Source organism: Diceros bicornis, chromosome 9, assembly GCF_020826845.1.
Source record: "Diceros bicornis minor isolate mBicDic1 chromosome 9, mDicBic1.mat.cur, whole genome shotgun sequence".
Lineage (NCBI taxonomy): Eukaryota > Metazoa > Chordata > Mammalia > Perissodactyla > Rhinocerotidae > Diceros > Diceros bicornis.
The window spans coordinates 19,258,090-19,283,959 of record NC_080748.1 but is presented as its reverse complement, the minus strand read 5'-3'; the positions used below and the strand labels follow the sequence as shown (position 1 = coordinate 19,283,959).

The 25,870-nt window shown below is 41.0% G+C and overlaps 1 protein-coding gene across 3 annotated transcripts in view; it reads left to right on the top strand.

The window, feature by feature from the left end:
• SMAD9 (SMAD family member 9) overlaps positions 1-25,870 on the top strand; it is a 70,987-nt gene that overhangs the window by 36,869 nt on the left and 8,248 nt on the right. For 2 of the 3 annotated variants that reach the window (XM_058548019.1, XM_058548018.1), the window contains 5 exons: positions 305-940; positions 7,884-8,141; positions 11,881-11,991; positions 13,506-13,727; positions 22,019-22,275. In XM_058548019.1, the coding sequence (XP_058404002.1) occupies positions 529-940; positions 7,884-8,141; positions 11,881-11,991; positions 13,506-13,727; positions 22,019-22,275 (1,260 nt within the window). In that variant the 5' untranslated portion in view covers positions 305-528. The remainder of the gene's footprint in view (positions 1-304; positions 941-7,883; positions 8,142-11,880; positions 11,992-13,505; positions 13,728-22,018; positions 22,276-25,870) is intronic. The other variant, XM_058548020.1, reaches the window with a different exon arrangement.

The window sequence follows — 25,870 nt, the reverse complement described above, 5'->3', positions numbered from 1 at the left end:
TGGATTAGAATTGGAAGAGAGGAGCTACGTCAGAGGTTGTTGCCGTAATCTGGGGAAGTGATGAGTTGGGCTAGGCCTCAGTTATTGGCAGAAATGGAGAGAAAGGTTCAAACTCTGAAAGATATTTTGAAGGCAGAAATACCAAGACCTGGATACAGGGAATAAAAGAGAGGGAAGAGCCAAAGATGACCAAGAGTTTTCACATCTAAAATATTTGAAGAATATTTTCTCCCTTATATCCAACTGGAACCTTATCTGAAAATTGTTCTGATTAAGCTAATTGAAGTCTTGTCTTGTTTTTCAGAGTTGGCCAGCCCATTCCAGGGCTTAGGAGAAAGTCAACACACTTCCCAACCTGAGTCGATCAGTTTCTTCCAGAAGGAAAGGAAGACCTATGACATCCCTGGAGAGTTTGTACCTATGACAGCCCTGGAGAGTGACTTGCTGCTTCCTTCCTTCAGGCCCTGCAGGCAGTGAAGGGCTGTCTGTCAGTTCCTGTTTGCACTGGACACCTGCCATCCACCTCTTATGCACTCCAGCACCCCCATCAGCTCCCTCTTCTCCTTCACCAGCCCGGCAGTGAAGAGACTGCTAGGCTGGAAGCAAGGAGATGAAGAAGAAAAGTGGGCAGAAAAGGCGGTGGACTCTTTAGTGAAGAAATTAAAGAAGAAGAAAGGAGCCATGGATGAGCTGGAGAGGGCCCTCAGCTGTCCGGGGCAGCCCAGCAAATGTGTTACCATTCCCCGGTCCCTGGACGGGCGGCTGCAGGTGTCCCACCGCAAGGGTTTGCCCCATGTTATTTATTGCCGAGTGTGGCGCTGGCCCGACCTCCAGTCTCACCACGAGTTGAAGCCGCTGGAGTGCTGTGAGTTCCCATTTGGCTCCAAGCAGAAAGAGGTGTGCATCAACCCCTATCACTACCGCCGGGTGGAGACTCCAGGTGAGCTTCCTTCATGACGTCACGGTTTATTATAAAGGTTAAGGAGGTGTGTCCCAGTTGATGGAGAGCGATGGGGCACCAGCAAGACAAGGACACCACCCCCCCACCCTCACCAAAAGAAGGAGGGAGAGAGAGACAGAGAAGAGAGGGAGGTTCAGTTTTCAGGAACTAATCCAAAATTTTGTAGTCAGAAAAACCTGGAAAGAAGAATTTTCATTTCTGTGTACATGTAAGCTCTGTGTGATTTTGAAAAATGCGGTTATATTTTGATGTATTTTGGAGTTATCATCATAATATTTTTCCAGTTCTTGAGGCCTTTGAAGGTCTCAATATGGCCTTGATATGATTAACTATAAAAAATGAACATCCTCCTCCCCGACCCCTCTCCCTTAGCTTAACTGAACTGGCACTAAATAAAGAAGGTTTCTTGGCTGCCGCTTTCCCCAAGCTCAGGTAAGTAGAGGTATCTCATATCTGCGTCTGAAAACAGCCAATGAAAGAGTTTGTTGGACATCCTTCTAGGACTGAAAACAACGGGGATTGGGAGAGATTGGCAGTTGTTCTTAAATATGGTTTTAAATATAGGAAAGTGTTCTTCGAAAACTCTCACACCCCTGTGTGTGTGTGTGTGTGTGTGTGTGTGTGTGTGTGTATGCATTTATTTTATCCCCCTTTTGGAGAAGTCTGGTGTTTGTCTTCGTTGCTTCACACTGGCTCTAACAGTTTGACTGCGTTCCTCTTTGGGTTGGGTGTTCCTATGGCTGTAGGGATACAGTTTTATGGGAGCTTCCTCTCCCTGGATGGCCATCTGCCTCCTTCCAGGAGACCAAATGGCTCATGTCCATTAAGAGTCGGTTCGTCTAGGTAGGCAGGCTGTGGTGGGAGTGCAGCCTGCCGCTCCGCTCCAGAGTTCACGTAGCCTTGCAGCAGTTCTGGGTGAGTGATTCCTGCCCAGCCTGTAGCAGGCCTAGCTAGGTGACCTTTCAGGCTCCCAAATCTTGCCATCATGTTGTAAAACTGTTGTCAAGGAAGTCACCTGCCTGGATGTGGATGCCTCTCAAAGTCACTTCACCCCGGGATTGAGTCCCTGTATGAGAGAGACTGTGATGAGCAAGTCCCACACTCCTGATGAATCTGATGCAGTTTCCCTAGATTGTATGGGCTTTGCTTTCTTCTCTTTTTTCCTGCTTCTCTCTGGGCTCTCTTTGTATACTTAAAAAACAAGTCACTAATGTCTGAGTTTATGACAGAAATGACTTGATTCCTTTTTCTGTTTCAAAGATTTGAGTTATATCAAGCATTCAAAATATACCCCAGGAAAAACTGTTCATTAAGAAATCATTTCTCTCTTCTTGAGTAATGTAGTTGTAAAAATATATCTTGTAAAATGTATCTGATTTTCCTTTTGAATATTTGAAAACCTAATTTTAAAGGATTATTGATATTTTAGTTTTTCATATTACATAAGACTCTTTTAGAAATGATAGTGTGAATGTTTTCATGTATGGCACATAGATTTCATATCATCATACTTTAGGTTTGAATTTCCAAAATGAAAGGTAAAAATTTTAAAGTAATATTTAAGCTACACAGGTTTTGTTTTTTTGTGTGTGTGAGGAAGATCAGCCCTGTGCTAACATCTGCCAATCCTCCTCTTTTTTTTTTTTGTTGAGGAAAACTGGCTTTGGGCTAACATCGGTGCCCATCTTCCTCTGCTTTATATGGGATGCCTCCACAGCATGGCCTGCCAAGCGGTGCGTCGGTGCGTGCCCGGGATCTGAACCAGTGAACCCCGGGCTGCCCCAGCGGAGTGCGTGCACTTAACCGCTTGCGCCACCGGGCCGGCCCCATACACAGGTTTTTTTATTCATAACTTTCATTTTTTTAATAGAAAATGGAGATTTATATCTAGCTCTCTGGCCATGTTTAAAGTAAATATTTTTTTTAAATGAAGTAGGCATATTTATTTTATTTTATTTTATTATTATGTTTTTTTATGAGAAAGATCAGCCCTGAGCTAACATCCATGCTAATCCTCCTCTTTTTGCTAAGGAAGACTGGCCCTGGGCTAACCTCTGTGCCTATCTTCCTCCACTTTATATGGGACACCGCCACAGCGTGGCTTGACAAGCAGTGCCTCCGTGTGTCCCCTGGATCCGAACCCAGACTGCCAGCAGCACAGTGCGAGTGCTTAACCGCTATGCCACGGGGCTGGCCCAAAGTAAATATTTTGAGAACAATAAAGATGTTAATGTTAAGTTTTTTGGGTCCCTAATTATCACAAAGCTTATGTTTTGCCTTTGCAATCTCTCGTTTTTTGACTGCCCATGTTAGGAACATTGAAGCTGCTTTCTGATTTTCTTTTTACTCACACAACCACTTAAGTAATCTATTTCAGTGCTTCTCAAACTATCTGTAGTGAAGGACTAGTTTTTGTTTTTTAAATCTCTGATCCTTCAAAAACCAGTACTTTTAAAATATAAATTACTAGGCAAATGAAATTGTAAGAAGACGTACAAAATACAAGCCCAGTTTTCTTTATTATGTATTTCAACAGACATAAAATTACTCTGTCAAATGTCTATTAAAGAGTCTCAACATGAACTCTCAGTTTCAATCCTTGCATCTTCGTGGACTGGTACCCAACAGTTGGTGAAGTGTCACCTGTCCTCAGACCACACTTTGCGTGGCTCAGGTCTAGTAGAAGCTGTGCAGAAATGTTTTCATGTCACATGATGATTTTATTGTATGCAGTTGGGGATTATTTCATGAGTTTAATTTCTCCTTTACATAAAATCCCCATATTCTATCAAAAAATGACTTTTGAAAAAGATACAAAAGCTTTTTTCAGCTCTGCCTTGCACCCCCATATAACCAGTAACTCCTTCCGCTATTTTCCTCTGTGTAACACTTAGGTGTTAAGATAGCGTGGTATTTAAAAGGTGGCATAAAATCGAAACATCTGTAAGCTCACTGCATCATATTCGAAAGGAGCAGTTGCAGTGTGGAAATAGTTTCGTAATTAGGAATAGCTATTGCTATAGATTGAATATTTGTGTCTCCCTAAAATTCATATGTGAAAACCTAATGCCTGAGGTGATAGTATTAGGAGGTGGGGGCTTTGGGAGGTGATTAGGTCATGAGGACAGACTCTCATGAATGGGATTAGCACCCAATAAAAGAAGCCCCAGAGAAATCTCTTGCCCTTTCCACCTTGTGAGGACACAGTGAGTAGATGGCAGTCTGCAACCTGGAAGAGCGCTTTCACCCAACCATGCTGCACCCTGATCTCGGACTACCCAGCCTCCAGCACTGTGAGAAATACATGTCTGTTGTTTATAAGCCACCCAGTCTATGGTATTTCTGTTATAGCAGCCCAAACGGACTAGGACAGCTATGTTTAGAGTGAAAGTATTTAAAAATATAATCAGTGCAGATCTAAAGTAACTGAGTCCGTCAGGCTGAATAACAACCGGGATGATACTATCAATTTGCTTTACAAATATTCACTACCTTCGGTTTTACCCAGTTGGTAAAAATATATTATCAAGATATTTGTCTCAATAAACAAAAACACATTCTTGCTTTTCTTTTGGTGCCTCAGATCTGCAGGCCGTGAAGAAATAGAAGTCTGTGCATTCAAAAGGGTAGGAGGCATTATGTGTAACAATGTTAGGAATACACTGCAGAGATCTTACATTAAAATTGAAGTCACAGAGATTATTTAAATTCTTCTTAATTTCTTCAAGAAAAACGAGTGTTTATTTGAACATTGTTAACACTGAGGTGAAGTAGCATCGTTGAAAAAGAAGCCATATGTCATTTACTGTGTTCGTCCCTCACTTTCAGACTATCCATGAGGCAAGTCATTTTTTATGCTTACATATTCAGGAATATAGAATACATAAAAGGAAATTTAATGGCTTATCTTCCAGGTCATTTTTGCATGGTGGTGTTGAGTGTTCTATAATGTTCTAAGGCAGTGTATACAAATACTGGTTTTTATTTTTTTTATTTTTTATTTCTTTTGTGAGGGAGATCAGCCCTGAGCTAACATCCGAAGCTGATCCTCCTCTTTTTTGCTGAGGAAGATTGGCCCTGGGCTAACATCCATGCCCATCTTCCTCTACTTTATATGGGACGCCACAGCATGGCTTGACAAGCGGTGCGTTGGTGCGCGCCCAGGATCCGAACCCTCGAACCCTGGGCCGCCGAAGCGGAGTGTGCGCACTTAACCACTTGCGCCACCTGGCTGGCCCCTAAATACTGGTTTTTAAAGGGGGAAGAAATCATGTGTTTTCTGCCATCCTCACCTATAGTGGTTTAGTGTAAAACTTTCATTTACCTGGTTGAGTTTATTTTCTACCTGTAGAACTGAAAATGATTGCTTGTTAAGAAAGAGATAAATATACTTTGGTAGATAAATGGTAGATTTTGTGATTGATGTTATTGTATTGCTATTGTTATCTGTTTATTACAAAACATTTACTTTTTATGCAAGTTTTTATCGCTACTTGCATGTGGTAACAAATCAACAGTGTGATTAAAAACAAGAGCTATTACATCCATCTTCAGAAACAACCTCCCCCCCCCTTTTTTTTGTTTTGTGAGGAAGATCAGCCCTGAGCTAACATCCATGCTAATCCTCCTCTTTTTGCTGAAGAAGACCGGCTCTGAGCTAACATCTATTGCCGATCCTCCTCCCTTTTTTTCCCCAAAACCCCAGTAGATAGTTGTATGTCACAGTTACACATCCTTCTAGTTGCTGTATGTGGGACGTGGCCTCAGCATGGCCGGAGAAGCGGTGCATCGGTGCACACCCGGGATCCGAACCTGGGCCGCCAGTAGCAGAGTGTGTGCACTTAACCGCTAAGCCACGGGGCCGGCCCCAGAAACAACCCCTTTTAATCATTCTTGCTTATTTCCTTTGCTCGTTCGTTATTACCAAAATTTATGGAGTTAACTCTAGATAATATGCTTAAACATCTGTTTCCAAATTTATCACCTTTAGATAATTTCATTGACTCTCTAACATAAAAGATGAGGATTTAGGGGCCGGCCCGGTGGCGCAAGCGGTTAAGTGCGCGCGCTCCGCTGCGGCGGCCCGGGGTTCGCTGGTTCGGATCCCGGGCGCGCACCGACGCACTGCTTGGTAAGCCATGCTGTGGCGGCGTCCCATATAAAGTGGAGGAAGATGGGCACGGATGTTAGCCCAGGGCCGTCTTCCTCAGCAAAAAAAAAAAAAAAAAAAAAAAAGAGGAGGATTGGCGGATGTTAGCTCAGGGCTGATCTCCTCACAAAAAAAAAAAAAAAGATGAGGATTTAGCTAATTTATAATAATTTCTTCCTTTCTTACTCTTTTCAATCTTTGATATCTGTATTTTGGTTTATAGTTTATATTATTATTTGGCTACTCTATTGGTTTTCATTGTGAGATTTGGGAGTAAGAATTATTTTTCCCTTAGAAGAGCATTGGTCCATTGCCTTGTAGTGTCCAGCCTTGGTGATGGGAAATCAGAAGTCAGTTTGAGGGGCCACCCGGTGGCGCAAGTGGTTAAGTGTGTGCGCTCCGCTTCAGCAGCCCAGGTTCGCAGGTTTGCATCCCAGGAGTGCGCCGACACACTGCTTGTCAGGCTGTTCTGTGGCGGCATCCCATATAAAGTGGAGGAAGATGGGCACGGATGTTAGCTCAGGGCCAATCTTCCTCAACAACAACAACAAAAAAAATGAGGAGGATTGGCATCAGATGTTAACTCAGGGCTGATCTTCCTCACAAAAAAAAAAAAAAGTCAGTTTGATTCTCATTTTTTCGGAGATGACTTTGAAGTGATCCCCTGGGAGCTTTTAGAATAGTATTCCATGTGTCCTTAGATGTTTGAAATTCGAGGTGGTAAGACTAGGTCTGGGTCTTTTTTCATTAGTTGGGCTGTGCACTCTGTAGTTCTTTTCAATCTGATGACATAGATCCTTCTTTAGCTCTGGGAAATTTCCTTGTTATTTCTTTGATCACTTCCTCCTCTGTTTTCTCTGCTTCTCTGTCTGGAACTTTTGTTGGTCACTGGTTGCACCTCAACACTTGCAGAGTACCTTCTTTCCCAGGAATTGTGACACTTTAGGAGTAAATAGGAGCTAGGAAAGCCCGGACAGTGCTTGCCCTTGAGAACTACATCCCTTCCTACGGTTTTGTATAGAAACAGGATCAAGAACACTCATGTTCTTTTTAAAATATGGAACCCAGAAGGAACATACTGAAGTGAACAGGTTTTATTTACAAGTTCTCTTATTGCTGCTTATCTTTTACTTACTCACTTTTAATACTCACTGTTTATCTTTCATCTAATAACTTTTAGTTACCTTTGAATCTTTCTGGTAAAGACAAGTAGAATGTTTTTACTTTAGCAGCACTACTGAGCCTTAAATTTACGGTCATCATCTAAATAGTTCAACATGGTCTCTGAAGGAAAAATACTCTGGGCGTCACTTAGGGTTTCATTGCAAGCAAAAGAAACCGATTTTGCCTTTAAAAAACCCCCCACTTTATTGGCAGAATCAAGGAAGACATGAAAAATTAGGTCTCCAGCAGGCCAGGTAATAGGCAGCTCTGGTAATTTCTGTGGTCAGAATGAATAGACTGTCTCTTTAGAGTGCTGACGTCAGAAAGATTCTCCTCTAAGCTTTTTGTTGTGATATTCTGCTTAATATTCAGGCTGCAAGGAGAGAGACCATTGGTTTAGCTTGCTTCACAAGCCCACGTTTTGGAAAAGGATGGGACCTTAATTGACAATTTCAGAATGAGCACAAAGAATGGTGAAGGGGTAGTTCCCAAAGGAAAAACAATTTTATCATCAAAAAAATGGACAGACAAAAACAGCGAGTGCCCTCTCTGTTCTGTGCCAATGAGCCAATGCTCAGGTCTAACCCACTGGTTTCTTTCTCGTCCTAGTGCTGCCTCCTGTACTCGTGCCAAGACACAGCGAATATAACCCCCAGCTCAGCCTTCTGGCCAAGTTCCGCAGTGCTTCCCTCCACAGTGAGCCACTCATGCCGCACAACGCCACCTATCCCGACTCTTTCCAGCAGCCTCCGTGCTCTGCATTCCCTCCCTCGCCCGGGCACGTGTTCTCTCAGTCCCCGTGCACGGCCAGCTACCCTCACTCCCCAGGAAGCCCTTCCGAGCCAGAGAGCCCCTATCAACACTCAGGTCAGTAAAAGCTGCGGTGTATGTGGATATGAGCTAATACAATTATTTATGGTGGGACCGTCATCATTATAATCAGTGTAACTAACGTTCATCTAGAGCTTTACAGTTCACGCTTCCGTGGGCCGTTAGACCCTGCCCACCCTCAGAGAGGATCAGGACTATTCCCGTTGTGGAACAATTACCCTGGAGCTACAACGTGTCTTTGCTCTGGTTTGTGGTTCTAATCCTCTGGAAGCGCTCAGAAACTGAATGGATTTGAACAGCATCTCTGGGAATTTCCAGGGATTTTCTTTAAAAGGCAGTAGAAATAAGATTATAAAATACTTCTCTAACCCAAGCAGGAAGACTTGGCCTGAGGGCAAGCAATGTGAAGGATCAATGCTAGGCCTTTTCTTTGGCTTCCTCTTTCAACAATTAAAGGGAGTCCCTGCCTACAAAAGATGTATGCAAAACTTCAGTAGGGCAGAGAATGAGGCCCCAGCTGTAGCCAGTGCATTCCCCCTTTGTGCTATGGGATGCCAGCACAGCATCGTGAAGACAGAGCTAGTCAGTATTTGCTGAATTGAAAAAGCAATGGAAAAAGCATATGGAAGGGAGAGGGAATGTGCCCTGTGCAAAGGGAGAATCAAGCCCATTGTCATAATTGCATGTGCTACCACACCTAGAAGGTGAGTCTAAGTTAGATAATGAAGAAGAGACTTATATGCACCCATGAGTGTGAGATAGATAATATCCTGGACTAACAAGTTTCCGGAGGCGTGCATAAATGCATTTGGTGCCAGATGTTGCGATCTGTCTCATTCATTTCTTCATATATTCATTTATTTACTAGATATTTATTGAACTCTTACTATATGCAAGCATTGCCTTAGAATGCAGAAAGTAGAATTAAAAGATTAATAAAAATTGTCCCTGTCCTCAAAGAACTTATAAAATGTAGGAAAATAAAGGAGTTGCCTCTTGCCTTCCAAGTTATTCACTTCTTCCTTTTGCCCCCTCAGCAATACATCTACTGTTTCACGTATACATCTACCATTACATTTATTATGCTGTATTGTATAATTCCTTATGTGTCTATTTCCCCCATTCAGCTGTCAGTCGTCTTCTCTGTAGCACAGCCTAAAATGCGGTAGTTGCTCATTAGTTGATCACAGAGTAAATGAATTGCCACATAGGCATTTGGAACTTGGGACTGGAGCGCAGGGTTACAGATGGAGATTATATTGAGTCAGTAAGTCATGACTGACCACCTGCTAAGTGCCAGGCGCTGTGCTAGTGCTGGAGGGACAGTGATGATTGATTAGACCATGGGCTCTGACCTTCAGGAGGCAGTGACTATTGATAACAATCATGTAAATAAGTACAGAGTGTCATAGGGGCTGTAGCAGTCCAGGCAAGTAATTATAACGACTTGGACTGAAGAAGGAATGTGGGGATGGAAAGAAGGCAATGGATTTGAGGAGGTGGAATCAATAGGACTTGATGTGAGGGGAAGGCTGAGATGCTGGAAGGAAGCTCGAGAATCATTTGCACAGAGTGGAGGAGATGGTTGAAGTCTTGCAAGTGTCTGAATTCACCGAGAAAGGGACACAACACGAAGAAAAGTCATTTGAGGACAGGGCTGTGGTTAAAGAACAGGAGGATAATTACGTCACAAAGTGTATATTTACATAAAACATATCTGTGCTATAATGACTTCCTGTACTGACTTTGTATTCCTGCACTGATTAAACTAACAGGTTGATGTTTTTTTCCCCCTTCCCACCCATGAAGGACAGACCTCAACATCTATGCAGAAGCTGGTTAGTTTCTCACAGAGGCAATGGCCCTTTTAATTTGAAAGAAAACAATTCTTTTCTGAATGATTGACAGCAAAATGCCAACCTGAATTTCATATCCATGGATAAGTAAGACTAAAAAGAGCTTTTGAGATTAACTGGTTCAGCTCCTTAAATTTTTTTAACAGCTTTATTGAGATATAATTCACATGCCATACAGTTCATCCATTTAAAGTATGCAATTCAATGGTTTTTCATATATCACATAAAATTTGCCATTTTAACCATTTTTAAGTATACAATCCAGTGGCATTAAATACATTCACAGTGTTTTACAACCATCACCACTATCTATTTACAAAATTTTTTCGTCACCCCAAATAGAAACTCTTACCCTTTAAGCAGTGGCTCCCCATTCCCCCCTAGCTCTAGCACCTGGTAACCTCTAATCTACTGTCTCTATGAATTTGCCTAGTCTAGGTACCTCATATAAATAGAATCATACAGTATTTGTCCTTTTGTGTCTTGCTTATTTCACTTAGTGTGGTGTTTTCACAGTTCATCCGTGTTGTAGTATGTATCAGTTACTTCATTTTTGTGACTGAACAATATTCCATTGTATGGATATACCACATTTAAAAAAAATCCATTCATTGGTTGATGGATATTTGGCTTGTTTCCACCTTTTGACTATTGTGAATAATGCTACTATAAACATGGGCATGCAAATATCTGTTCAAGTCCCTGCTTTTAATTCCTTTGGGTATATAGCCAGGAGTGGAACTGCTGGGTTACATGGTAACTCTATGTTCAGTCCCTTAATTTTATAGATAGATTTAATTCCTTTGGGTATATAGCCAGGAGTGGAACTGCTGGGTCACATGGTAACTCTATGTTCAGTCCCTTAATTTTATAGATAGATTTACTCAAGGACCGTCAAAAGGGTCTCCTTGCTTTATAACTTTTCCACCAGGGTCATAGTTCATTTTCTGACAGAGAAATCCTTATCCGTGGTTTTGCAGAGTGGTCCATGAACCACCTGCATTAGAATTGCCAGCTGTGCCTGTTAAAACGTACATGACTACATCCAACTACTGATCTGCAGGCTCAGAATTTCTCTGGGTGGGGCCGGAAATCTGCATTTTTAATAGGTTCCACTGGCAATTTTGATGCACGCTTAACATGTGAAAACTACTTGAATGGACACTTCAATTCAACAAAGGCAGACTGACCCAAGCTTTTATGCTATTGAACTCCACCAACTGATGTAACAAGACTATTCTGAAAGACATTAGGAATGTATGCAGAAGGAATCAGTTGTTCTGAGGTCCACACTAAAGAATTTTCCCTCTGCCTCAGGAGTTTTTATTGTTATGAATTAATTTCAGATAAGATGTCATCTGCTGAATGCCCACCATTTGCCTCACCATGATCACTGTCCAATCACAGAACTGATATTTGGGGAGCAGAGCCCTTCTCAGCATGCCTTGGGCTCCGAGTTTTAATCAGAGTTCAGCTGTTCTGTGTTTGGGGGCATATTTTGAACTGTCTTGGAGATAGAACATCCCTGTGGCCATTGCACAATCCATGGCAACAGAGGAACTGAAAATTAAGCTCACTTCAAAAGAAGGTTTTGAAAGCCAGATGACAGACTATCTGCTATTGAGAAAAGCTAGGAGAATAGCTCCTAGATTTGAAAATCTTATCCTGAAGTCATTTGAACTCAACGATAAGTGAGAGGAAAAACTAATCAGCCCTTTAGTGAGGAGCTGAGGACACCTGATTTCTCCTGTGGGACATTCACAATGTGACTACAGAATAGCCTTATTACATTACTGGTCTGTCTTCAGCAGTAACACTGTCCACCAAGCCCAGGAGTTTAACGGCTAAAAGAGTTGTATCAGGCTGTCTTTGTGTAGCTTATCAGTTTGACATTCCTTTGTTTTACTGCTTTCTTTTAGTTGACACACCACCCCTGCCTTATCATGCCACAGAAGCCCCAGGGACCCAGAATGGCCGACCTGTAGATGCCACAGCTGATAGTCATTTAGTGCTGTCAATGCCTAATGGAGGTAAATTTACAGATGAACAGCTAAATGTAGCTGTTTTCCAGGAGTATTTCCTATTACCCCCAAACAAAGCAAATCAAAAAACAAAACAAAACACAGTGTGCTGGCCCGCTATTTCATGCATGTTCTAAGGGGCAGACAGCATGGCTTTGCACTGTAACTTTGGCACTCCTCAATACCATGGAGTGAATGTTTCGTCATCCTGTTACTAGAATAAGTTCATTGTTTATTTTAACCTAACATTTAGAAGTTTGTAGTTCTCGATGTTTAGTATGGAACTGGGTATTTAAGAAGTTAGCGATTTTATCCCATTTGTGTCTCTACTATAGGTTTATAGTGATATCTTTCATTTGGCTTAGAGGGGTGCTCTTAGAAATATATGTAGGTAGGGTTTTTACATAATTTTATTTGTGTCTTATAATAGGCTAGATAAACGTTTCTTAACTTGAATGTTCTTACAAACCACATGGCGATCTTATATAAATGCAGATTTGATTGCCTAGGTCTGGGGTGGGCTCCAAGAATCCACATTCCGAACAAGCTCCCAGGTGATGCAGGGGGCGCAGTTCCAGGAACCACACTGAGCAGGGAGGGTCTGAAGGAGTTTACTATTTAAAGTATCCCAGAGTGAATGCTTTCATAAGTGAAGGTCCTTTTGTAAATCAAATAATCACCCTCTAATTTATCTGTTTCGTAAATTTATATTTTAGTGCATATAGGAACACACTCAGATACAAGAATTACTAGGATATTCAAAGAAAAGAGAGATAATATAATGACTAGAAAGGCAGAGAGAGAGTGTGGGTGGCAAAGAAAGAAAGGACTCTGAGCTTTGGTTGGTTACCGGCAACTTAACTTTGAAAACTTTGGGGTGAAAACATACCATTCATGGATTTCCTAATGAAGTGTACCTCTCTCTTTACTTGTATGCTATAAATTAAGTGTTCCATGTGTACCCAAAGGAGAATGTGAGTCCTTCAATGTGGAAGTTTTTTTCTTTCTTAAATAACTTAAAGGCCTATCAGGTGTTTTTGATTTGGTTTTTGTCATATCCAAACCATTATGTTTCATCTTTAGTTTGTTAGAAAAGGATGCTCTTTGCCACAGGGATTCAGTTTGGCGCAGTAACAGTCATCTGCTGTCTTTCATATGTAAAGATGAGGTGACCTGCCAGCTTCCTTCTAGCTGTCTTTCCTTTGGGGTGATGAAGTTTACATGGATCCATTCATATCGTCATTTGCCTGGCCCCCTCAGTGCTAATGAATATGATTACAAATGCTCTAACCATGGGAGAGTCACAGGGCCTTGGCCTCTGTGCCACAGGTGCATTACCCAGATGAGCTAACCACAAACAGCTTCCATTCAAGTGATAGGTTTGAAAAGATTGCCAAGAGCTTACTTGGCCTTGCAGCCAACATTCTGGTTAACAGCACCAATTAAAGTTTCCTCGTGGAATCATGAATTGGGAGGCCCAGGCATGAGGGTAGTGATGGGCTGTCTGCTTCATTTTCTTTCAGACTTTCGGCCAGTTTGCTATGAGGAGCCGCAGCACTGGTGCTCAGTCGCCTACTATGAACTGAACAACCGAGTTGGGGAGACGTTCCAGGCTTCCTCCCGAAGTGTGCTTATAGATGGATTCACAGACCCTTCCAATAACAGGAACAGATTCTGTCTTGGACTGCTTTCTAATGTCAACAGAAACTCAACAATAGAAAATACCAGGAGACACATAGGAAAGGGTAAAAACAAATGTGTAATTCCTTTATACGTTCTTCTGAGCTGAAACGTGGAAATAGGAGCAAGCCATGCATTGGTCACATAACCTAGCGGATGATCCCAGGGCTGGTGACCTGGGAGACCGTTCTGGGGTTATCGTTAGAAAAAGCACGTGGGCTTTCAGGATCTTAATAATCTCTCCGCCTCTGAAGTCGGCATTGCATCTTCTGGGGGGTGGAATAGGGTGGGTATTATGAAGACAAACAAGATGATAAATATGAAAGCAGGATGAAATTATTGAATGGAAGTATTATGAATTATTTTTGAATTGCCTAAAGATGCTAAATAGGATGACTTCTGAAGAAGAGGATTCTGGCTGGATGATTACTTATATCAGGTAAAGTTATCTTTGGGGACTTAGAAGCTAGGTAGTTAAAAATCATGACTTATTTATATTTGGAAGCTTTTGGTAGGTGATTGGGGTTCTCCTGTGTCCACAATTGTTTTGACAGCTGAATGGGCACAGGCCTCACTGGGGTCTGGCTGATGATGCTTTTGAAGGCTGTCTCATCGGTGTGATCAATGGTAGGAAATCCCAGCCGAGTGCGAGGCGTAGTTGGGGATCTTTAAGTCATTTTCTTTTGTATGAGAACCATTGGTAGTGCCTGAGTGGTACTTGGTTGTCCACTGTTATGTCCGATATTCTAGAATCACAGGTGTTAGGAACCTTCAGCATCATTTGATGTTTTCTCTCCCCATCCAGCACTAGACACCTCAGGAAGGTAGCCACAAGCCTTTTCTTTCCAATTTCCAGGGGAGATTCATTATTTCACTTGGTGATGCATTCTAATATCCTTCCTAATGTACCTCCTAAATGTCTCCTGTTGTCGTAAACCTACAAACCATTGATTAGAAACAGGTTGAACTCATTCATTGGTGTTGATTCTCAATGGCAACAGTTACTTTGTGTTTATTTATATCCTATATCTTTCCGTAGAGGCTTTGAGGTGGCTTACAAGAAACTTTTGCAGTGAAATGATAAATGAAAAATAGAGAGTCAGAAACTGGAGATTGGGGGTGGGGGAGAAGAAGAATACAACTCTCTCATCCATAAGGGTTAGCATGGTGATTGTGATTAAAGTTTTGCTCTAGGTTTCTTGACAGGGACATCAGAAGAGGGCAAATCAATCTGCAATTTTTATCGCAAAGGAGGAAACATAGCTGTTCCTCAAAGGACATAATACTTTCACTTTGACTAAATTCTTAAACAAATTTCTCAGGTATGGTTTTACTTTCAAATGATTTTTAAAGAACCTTCAGATGAAATCTAAAGGCAGAACATTAAATCATAATGTTGTGGAGCTGTTTGCTGAGGGGCTTTGCAGACTGGCCTATGTATTAGACTTCTACTCATGCCACTTGATCCAAAGGTAGAATTAAAATATTAAGGAGTATTGAATACCTTCTGGGAACCTTTCTGCAAGTAGCTTGTTCAAGGTGCTGCTGATGTGGACATGGAGAGTTGGTGTTCTGTGTTATTGACTGAGAGCTAATCCACAGAATTAAGAAACCATAGGAGCAAGAGCCAGGACTGATGACCTGTTACGAAAACCAGAAAGCCTAATTGCTCACCTGGATGGAAGGGCACTCCAGCCTCACTTGGTCCCCAAGACAAAGTCACAGTTTTCTCAGAAAGCTGCTTTGGAATTGCTTTAATGTGAAACAAATTTTTTAAAGCCGTGCCATAAGGCATGGCAGAAAAAAATGTTGTCTTGGAATATTTTTAAAGCAAGAGCTGTCAATCTTCTATGAGGTTCAGGGACTGGTTATCAGGTGCTCCCCTGGATTGTCTGGTTCTCAGCAGCGTGGCTTCCTGGAGCACGCGCCTGAATAAGTTTGCAGCAAAATGCACTCCTAGATTAGTGAATATGTTAACCTGCTCCATGGAGTTAATTAATAGAGGCACATAGATTTTAGAGATTTGCATTCATCTCACAAATATTTATTCAGCACCTACTCTTAGCCAGACTGTTCTGCCACTAGGGGTGCAGCAGTGGGAAACAACACAAACCAAACAAACAAAAAAACCACCAGAAAAAAATCCTGCCTCTGTGGACTATATGCTACTAAGGAAAGACAGACAATAAACAATATATATAATATGTCAAAGGATACATGTCTAGAGAAAAACAAAGGAGGGGAAGGGCATGTGATAGGTTAGAACAGAGTAGCCAGGGAAGGCCTTCCTAAGAGGTGACATTGGCGCAGAGAGCTAAGGAGGGAATCAGCTATGTGCATATCCGGGAGGAAGGCTTTCCAACCAAAGGGAACAGCAGGTGCAAAGGCCCTGAAGCCTGCCTGGCATACTGTGAGGAAGAGCAGGGAAGCCAGTGTGAGTGGAACAGAGTGAGCAAGGGGATAAGGAAGTAGTAGAAGAGGAGGGCTCAGGACCAGGTCATGGGGGCGTTGAGGCCCTTTAGTATGCTTTAGCTTTGACTCTGTGAAATGGGAAGATAGATTGAAGTTGAGTTCACGTGATCTGAGTTTTCACTTTAAAAGGATCCCTTGGCTGTTATATTGAGATTAGACTGTAGGGGGCGAGGGTGGAAGGTATCCACAAAAAAATAATTTTTTATTGTAGTCAATGATGAGCCGTTTCTTCAGTAGTTATGAGTTAGCTCTGAGGCCACTTCTGGTTTGAGCTCCTTGCCACTTAAGTTAGCTAAATTGGCTGGTCCTCCTCAACGACATTAATACCACCACCCTGTCAGCAGTGCAGGTGCTTTGAGTTGTGTTTTCTCCAGTGGTGATGACTTATGCCGACTCACCTGTGCTCTCTCACCGTGCTTTCCATCTAACGGGACACGCTGTGTGGCAGTGGGGTTGGCACAAAGCATTAATTTGTAGCCTCGTAACAAGGAACTGGTGCAAAGGGAATTGAACCTTTTCCTTTGACCTCACTAACAAAGTGCTTTCAACAGCCATTAGCAAGTTAGTGCTAGCATACCAGGGGCTACCAGTTAAATATCAGAGGCCACACCTCAAAGAACCTGGGACACTGGATTCTAACAAAAAGTCTATCCATAATCTTCCTTGAAAACTGTGCAAACCCGCTTGAACTCTCTCAATGACTGACAGCTACCCTCATTGATTATCCAATCTGTTTGAGGCACCCTGGCATGCACTTAGCCATGTGGTTTTTACAGTAACGCTACACGTTCGGTTTTCTTAGTCCCATTTTGCAGATGGGACAACTGCAGCTCAGAGAGTTCAGTAGCTCACCCACGGTCACATGAGGGATACCAGGGACTCGCACCCATGGCTCTGTCTCTCAGGCCTGGTGCGTCCCTCTTCTGGAGAGGAGGGACCCGCCTGCCTTTTTATCTTTGACCCCTTTTAGTGCCTTGTTTGTAGAACTGAATCTTTTAATATGGAATGAAAATACCTATCATATGCCACAGCAGTGGTGTCATCATCAGCTCTGAGATGTTGAAATAAGGCTCTACTAATACTCAAGTGATGAAATTGTACAATGATTTCCTTTAAAAATGTAAATCAGGGAAGATTTTATGCTTTCCTTACAAAAATATTCTAGAAAAGGAGTACTGTGCTGAGAGTTACACAGAGCCCCGTGGGAGGATTATAAGGATCTTTGCAGAAAAAAGATGGAGAACTACTGACATAATACCTATTTGTGACTGCACAAAATAAAGCAGAGGTTATTTCCAGGTGATTTGGGAATGATGTAATAGCCAGTCTAGATAACTGAAGTATAATATTTGCCTGCTTTTTTAGAGTGGCTTTTAGGATGGACCTGATTTCCAAATAATGACAAAAACCGGAGCTTTGCATTGACTGCATGAGCGTAGGCGTGCCCTTAAGATAGTTGAGGTCGGATTGTATTTCTTAGAAATGCATAACTTAGTATGATCGTAGTCAGTAGTACCATCCTTTCTGAGACCTCTGATTTGCGCTGTAACTGAAGTTAGCTCCATTAACCCTCGTAATGAGCCTGGGCCAGGTTCTTGGCATGAAATGACACTTCGAGCAGGACAGGCCATTTCTCTTTTGCAGGTGTAGATGTGTTTCGTTTGTCCTGTCTGATATCCATTCTTCCCCTAGTGGGAGAAAGAGTAGCTAGTTATAATAATTCCTGAGGTATTAACCCCAGTTATTGAACCTACTGAGGCAAACCAAGACCTTCCTGAAAATGACTATCATATATTCCAAATCATTGAATTGTTTTTGGAATTAGTTTTTCACCTTTTTGTGCATCTTTATTTTCTTGCATATCTCAAGTTCTGTAGAATTCTGGTAAATCTTCCTGTTTTATGAAGAGAATTATCCTGATGCAAGGGTTTGGTTTGTTAGTTCCTTGGAGAGAGGGTCTGCACTTAACGTGCTTTTTGGATTGCTTCCTTTCTCAATAGATTTAGTTTCCCTGTCTCAAAATGCCCTTTCCATTCTGCCTTTGAACATGTGTAAGGCTTCTCATCACTTAAAAAGAAAATCCTAAAATATAATTTTAACATCGAATGTTATACTGTTGCAGTCATTAAACTTGATGTTGCAGAATACTTATCATGAGAAAATGTTCACAATATTTTAATACATAAGAAATAGTTATAAGACACCCTCTAGAGAGTATGATCCCAATTTTGTGTTAAAAATGCACAGAAAAGACTGAAAAGTGTATAACAAATGTTAGCTTTCATTATTTCTGGGCTGTGGATTTATGGCTGGTTTTCATTCTTGCGTCTCTGTATTTTCTGAATTTTCTCTGGTGGGCCTTCTTGCTCATATGCGGACGGGGCAGGACACGGTGTGTAAGGACCTGAGGGGATCACTACAGCGGTAGTGAGAGAGGCATCACGGTGCAGCCCAGCCCGGCAGAGTCGCTGAGCCTGTGAGTGGCAGAGGTGGGACATGCATTGTAGTTCAGTTGGGCCCAAACCTGCTTGTTCGCCATATTGTCCAGAGAGACTTAAAATCTTCAAGTACAAATTTGGGGCATTGACCTTGCTACCAGGCCAGAAGCAGCTTTATGTGAATTAGAAGGAGCCACTTTCTCAAAAGAAGTTACTGCCATCTGCTGGAGACGTCTTGTAATAATTATACAAATCTTGGAAGACTATGAGGCACACCCTGGAGTTGTGCAGGGCGCAACTGCAGGCACGGTCCTGTGGAGGACCCACCTCCATCCTCTGAACCTAAGCCCTGGTGTAGATCTGGAAATCTTTACTTTTATATTATTTTTTTTTTTGATCATACATTAAAACATTTTTTATTTTGGAAAATTTCAAACATACATAAAAGTGGGGAGAGTCATGTAATGAATCTTCATATTACCATCTCCAGCTTCAATAATGAGTCACATTCTGTGCCATTCTTTTCCTCTATCCCTCCACAATATTTTTGCAAGAGTATTTTAAAGCAAATCTGACTTCATATCCTTTCTTCTGTATATTTGAATATATATCTAACTATTAAAGGAATTTCTAAAACTACCATTATTACACCCAGAAATATGCACTTTCTTCAAGCTCCAGGTGATCGTGATAATCAGCTAGATTTTAAGATAGTTGTACAGAAGAGAGGGCAACAGAGGCAAGGGGAAGATCAATGACAAACTCAAGGGAAGGTGTTGAGTTTGTGCTAGTAGGTTTAGGTTTTATTCTAAGGAGAGTGGAGAGGCACAGAGGTCTCTGAGCAGGGTGGTGGGGTAACGAGATCTACTTTCTGCCGTGGTATTTTCCCTCCCTCCCTGGTAGGAGGGGACCCAGGCACGTTCCTTCCACTTTGGGACACTGACTTTCTCTTCTGTTAGATTCCAGAGCATTGGAACCCTCTCCCCAGCCTAACTATCCTGCCCTCCTCCTAGTCTTTCCTGTGTCATTCCTCTGTCAGTCAAGACTTCGGAAGAGGACTAAAAGGGAGCACACTCGCAGTCTGACTCAGCAGACCCAAATCAAACTCAGAGTGTCTGTGGTCCTAGTTAACCACACAACAGAGCACTCCAAACTCCCTAATCTCATAAAAGGTGGGTGCAGACACACACAAGTGGAAAGCTCAGATAAAGAAAGACACAGCCGTAGAAGAAATGTAGTCCAAGGGGTGGGTAGAAGTTGCCTGAGGACCACATTGCCTTGGTTCTCTTTGTCATCTCAGGAAGCACTGTCTTTGGGCATTTATCCTATTGCTCACTGTTCTCTATGGAGATCTTGAATCTAGGTGTGGTTTATAGCCACTATTCTGGCCTATCAAATGGAGGCAAATAAAATCATTTGCCTGCTTGACTCTTCTTTAGATGCTGCTGTCTCTGGTCAAAACCCAGCCTCCTTCACTTTGGGGTTGAGTTCCATTCTTGTCCTGTTCTTCAGAGCCAGCTTGGGCCTCCATGTGCTTATCCTATTGGCTCTGCTCCCTCTTCTTGCTCAGGATGCTAAACTACTGCCTACCTGCCCCAGCTCTTCTCTGCTTTCCTTGCTCTGCCAACATGTCTGTGGTTGCGGATAAGACTTTAACAGGATTGAAAATCATCCCCTAAATAAAGACCAGAGTCAGGTAACAAAAATCGTATCTGTTCCACTTAATGAGTTCTGGGAGGATTATGTATTTGAATGTCATTCAATTCAAACACACACTAAACACTTAGCAGCCCCACTTTCTGCTCTTTCATACCTGATTTCTCTCTTTTAAAAAAACCACCCCAGGGGCAGGCCTTCTCCCCAGGAGGTCACAGGGGTTATAAAAGGAAGTCTGCTTGGATTTGCCCCTGCCTCGCCTCCAACAGGTCTATCCAGCCAAGCAACTGTGTCCCAGCCAATTAGGACCATCCTTCTGCCTACGCCTCACGGCCTGGGTCACGGGTGTCAGACCCAAGGCCGTTCAGGGAGAGTGTGAATAATGGAGATGAGAAAGAAAGAAGAGAGGACGGCTGAGAAGAGGGGAGGGGAGCCAGTCTGATCTAGGTGGTGAGAGGGGAACCTTGGCCTGAAGATCGAAAGCCGTGCTTTACCTTTGTGACTCTGGATCAGTTTCTTCAGAGTGGTGTGGTTGGAACACATCCTACTGAGAACCGTTCTTTTCTAAAATTGTGTTAAAGTAAAGGAGACGGGAAAAGGAACCAATAAATGTGGTGGGTGGTAGTCCCATTAAGTGCAGAATTGCCTCAAGTGCTCCTTAGAACCTGACAAAGAAGCTGAGCAGCTCTCAGTAATGTTTCCTAAATGCAAAGTTATGCAAACCAGGGCCTGAGAACCACTGGAGGTCTGTAAGTTCTGTTTAAACATTTTGTATTTTCATTTTGAGATCAAAATATAAGCCTATCAGGATCATTTCTATGCACCTTGTCACTGCATGGTGACTGCTTATGACCACGGTGACATCTAGTGCTGGCGAATTTTGTTTCCACTAAAAGGTTGGAGAAGAATTGTTCTGGTGTTTAGTATTCACTAGACTAGAGCTTCTTCATTTGATCTAACCCCAGTCCCTCGCTATAAATTTTTGTTTAATCTCAAACCCAGACATTGGCAAGGAAAGAATCAAGTCAAATTTAATTTGGAATAAAAATTAGTGTGAGCAGCAGCTTTCTCAGGATGCTCTTTTGCCTTTTAACCCCAAGAATGTGAGATAAAGGAACATAAGCTACATTTTGATTGTGAGTCTTTATATCCTAAAATATAGCAAGAATTTCACTGTACATAAGTAAAAAATAGGTGTTATTTCTGTGATCTATAATAGGAAGTGATAAGCTTTAAAATGAAATAGGTCTCTTTTATTAAGAGAAATGGATTTATAATTGTTGGTAAAATAAAATTTAAACTTCATTTATTGTTCTCTCTGAAGTGGGTTTAGTGTATGCACTTAAGTAACATTCTCCATGATATTATCTGTGTCCAGTTTTTATTTTTTGTTTATATATGTACCTGAAGGACTATTTGATGTTTTCTGCATTATGTATTTATTTTGCGTCTCATCTTGTGAGATCTTCCTTTTAGAATGCAACAGCGTGAGATTGAGAGAGTGACGGGAGAGTGTACGTGAGAGCTTACTTATTTGATCTTGGCAACGATTGTAAACATGGGTTATAATCAGATTTTAAATGGACTCATGGAAAAAACACAGATTACAATTAAAATTTACGTCAGCATTTGGGTCACACATCTTACTAATCTGTGGTTGGTGATATTAAAAGTAACCTCACAGTAGACAGTCACGTCTCTAGAGGTTACAGAGGTCAGTGAGAAGGGAACGGTGTTAGACCTAAATTAAATACAGCGCTGGTGTCTGAAGGCTGTGTTTTTGCCTGTAGGTGTGCATTTATACTACGTTGGGGGAGAGGTCTACGCCGAGTGTGTGAGTGACAGCAGCATCTTTGTACAGAGCCGGAATTGCAACTATCAGCATGGCTTCCACCCGGCCACTGTCTGCAAGATCCCCAGTGGCTGCAGCCTCAAGATCTTCAACAACCAGCTCTTTGCTCAGCTGCTGGCTCAGTCAGTCCACCATGGATTTGAAGTCGTCTATGAGCTAACTAAGATGTGTACTATCCGGATGAGTTTTGTTAAGGTAAGGAGTGTTTGCTTCCAGATTATAAGAGGGAAAATGAAAAGCAAAACAAAACAAAAAGCACTCTTTGGTTGATATGGTACTTATATAGCCAGTTCAAGTAGACAACCATTTTTTTGGAACTCTATTTAATTGTTTTTAGAAAGAGCTCCTCCATGAGTATGAACTCTCTTTTTTAGCAATTATAAGAAGATTCTTAAGCATATTACTTTTGGAGGAAAACCAAGTTAAAGTAGTTACCTGGTTTTTTTTCAGTGCAGAAGATAAAGTAAGTGACAATGAAAATTTTATAGGACTTAATGCTACAAAGATTTTTCTGTCCTTCAAATTGCTGAGCACTGTTGTTACTCAGTGAATGTTGATGAATTTACCTGAATCATTCTCCTTACTCTTAGAAAGCATACAGGCAAACAGAGGAGATAATATTTATAAATAAGCTACAAAATAGTACTGGCTCTAATTCAAGTTAGTGTAAATTAAGTGCTGTTATAAAGGCATGAACAAATTGAGATAAAACATTAAGCTAAGTATGATTAATTCCGAGAGAAGAGTAGGTATTCTGTTTGTGAATTTTTGTTGGCTTTCTCAAATTAGATCTTATTAAAGTTGATGTGAAGGTTGGAGAACCGAGAAAGAGACTTAGGGGGAAGGAAAAACAACTGGATTTGCACATTGAAGCTAAAGGCCTCAGTTTCATCATCTGCTATTTCATCTCTTGCAAGGCACTTACAAATAATTCTAATATTTCACAATCTGAGCTTGTTTATCAAACTATCTGGCTATATGTGACACAGGTTTTTCATTGTCACATATCCATCCAAGGAATCAGTATGGCTTGTACTAGGTTTTTTCAAAGTGAATTTTATTAATCCTTTAAAATTATCATAAAAAATAATTACCCTATTTTCTATACTCAAATTATATTTTATTGTATTTGTAATCTTACTAATTATTTTAAAAATAAGAATCAAGAATATAGTTTCCAATTTAAAAAATGGCTTCTTGAAATCATTTCTATTTCATGATGACAAAGCAGTTTTATTCAATTTTTTAAATTTTTCTTTATTGCAGTAACATTGGTTTATAACATTGTATAAATTTCAGGTGTACATCATTATACTTCTATTTCTGCATAGATTACATCATGTTCACCACTGAAATACCAATTACAACCCATCACCACACACATGTGCTGAATTATCCCTTTCGCCCTTCTCCCTCCCCCCTTCCCCTCTGGTAAACACCAATCCAATCTCTGTCTCTATGTGTTTGTTTATTGTTGTTATTATCTACTACTTAATGAAGGAAACCATACAGTATTTGACCTTCTCCCTCTGACTTATTTCACTTTGCATAATACCTTCAATGTCCATCCATGTTGTCACAAATGGCTGGATTTCATCGTTTCTTATGGCTGAGTAGTATTCCATTGTGTATATATACCACATCTTCTTTATCCATTCGTCCCTTGATGGGCACTTAGGTTGCTTCCAAGTCTCGGCTATTGTGAATAATGCTGAAGTGAACACAGGGGTGCATGTATCTTTATGCATTGGTGTTTTCAAGTTCTTTGGGTAAATACCCAGCAGTGGAATAGCTGGATCATATGGTAGTTCTATCCTTGATTTTTTGAGGAATCTCCATACTGTTTTCCATAGTGGCTGCACCAGTTTGCACTCCCACCAGCAGTGTATGAGAGTTCCCTTCTCTCCACATCCTCTCCAACACATGTTGTTTCCTATCTTGTTAATTATAGCCGTTCTGATGGACGTGAGGTGATATCTCATCGTAGTTTTGATTTGCATTTCCCTGATAGTTAATGATTTTGAACATCTTTTCATGTGTCTGTTGGCCATCTGTATATCTTCTTTGGAGAAATGTCTGTTCAGGTCTTTTGCCCATTTTTTAATTGGGTTGTTAGTTTTTTTGTTGTTGAGATGCATGAGTTCTTTATATATTTTGGAGATTAAGCCCTTATTAGGTGTATGGTTTGCAAATATCTTCTCCCAATTGTTAGGTTGTCTTTTCGTCTTATTGATGGTTTCCTTTGCTGTGCAGAAGCTTTTTAGTTTGATGTAGTCCCATTTGTTTATTTTTTCTATTGTTTCTCTTGCCGGGTCAGACATGGTGCTTGAAAATATGTTGCTAAGACAATGTCGAAGAGCGTACTGCCTATGTTTTCTTCTAGAAGTTTCATGGTTTCAGGTCTTACATTCAAGTCTTTAACCCATTTTGAGTTAACTTTTGTGTATGGTGTAAGGTAAGGGTCTACTTTCACTTTTTTGCAAGTGGCTGTCCAGTTATCCCAACGCCATTTGTTGAAGAGACTTTCTTTTCTCCATTGTATGTTCTTGGCTTCTTTGTCGAAGATTAGCTGTCCATAGATGTGTGGGTTTATTTCTGGGCTTTCGATTCTATTCCATTGATCTGTGTGTCTGTTTTTGTGCCAGTACCATGCTGTTTTGGTTGCTATAGCTTTGTAATATATTTCGAAATCAGGGAGTGTGATACCTCCAGCTTTGTTCTTTTTTCTCAGGATTCCTTTAGCTATTCAGGGTCTTTTGTTGTCCCACATAAATTTTAGGATTCTTTGTTCTATTTCTGTGAAAAGTGTTGTTGGAACTTTGATAGGGATTGCATTGAATCTATAGATTGCTTTAGGAAGTGTGGACATCTTAACTATGTTAATTCTTCCAATCCAAGAGCATGGCATATCTTTCCATTTCTTTGCGTCGTCTTCAATTTCTTTCAGCAATGTTTTATAGTTTTCGGTGTACAGATCTTTCAACTTTTTGGTTAAGTTTATTCCTAGGTATTTTATTCTTTTTGTTGCAATTGTAAATGGAAGTGTATTCTTAATTTCTCTTTCTGCTACTTCGTTGTTAGTGTATAGAAATGCAACTGATTTTTGTATATTGATTTTGTATCCTGCAACTTTACTGTATTCGGTTATTACTTCTAAAAGTTTTTTGGTGGATTCTTTAGGGTTTTCTATATATAAAATCATGTCATCTGCAAATAGTGACAGTTTCACTTCTTCCTTTCCAATTTGGATCCCTTTTATTTCTTTTTCTTGCCTGATTGCTTTGGCTATGACTTCCAGTACTATGTTAAATAGGAGTGGTGAGAGTGGGCATCCTTGTCTGGTTCCTGTTCTTAGAAGGATAGCTTTCAGTTTTTCACCATTGAGGGTGATATTAGCTGTGGGTTTGTCATATATGGTCTTTATTATGTTGAGGTGTACTGTCCTTCTATACCCATTTTATTCAGAGTTTTTATCATAAATGGATGCTGTATCTTGTCAAATGCTTTCTCTGCATCTATTGAGATGATCATGTGATTTTTATTCTTCATTTTATTAATGTGGTGTATTACGTTGATTGATTTGGGAATGTTGAACCATCCCTGCATACCTGGAATAAATCCCACTTGATCATGGTGTATAATATTTTTAACGTATTGTTGTATGCGATTTGCTAGTATTTTGTTGAGGATTTTTGCATCGATGTTCATCAGCGATATTGGCCTGTAATTTTCTTTTTTTGTGTTGTCTTTGTCTGGTTTTGATGTCAGGGTAATGTCGCCTTCGTAGAAT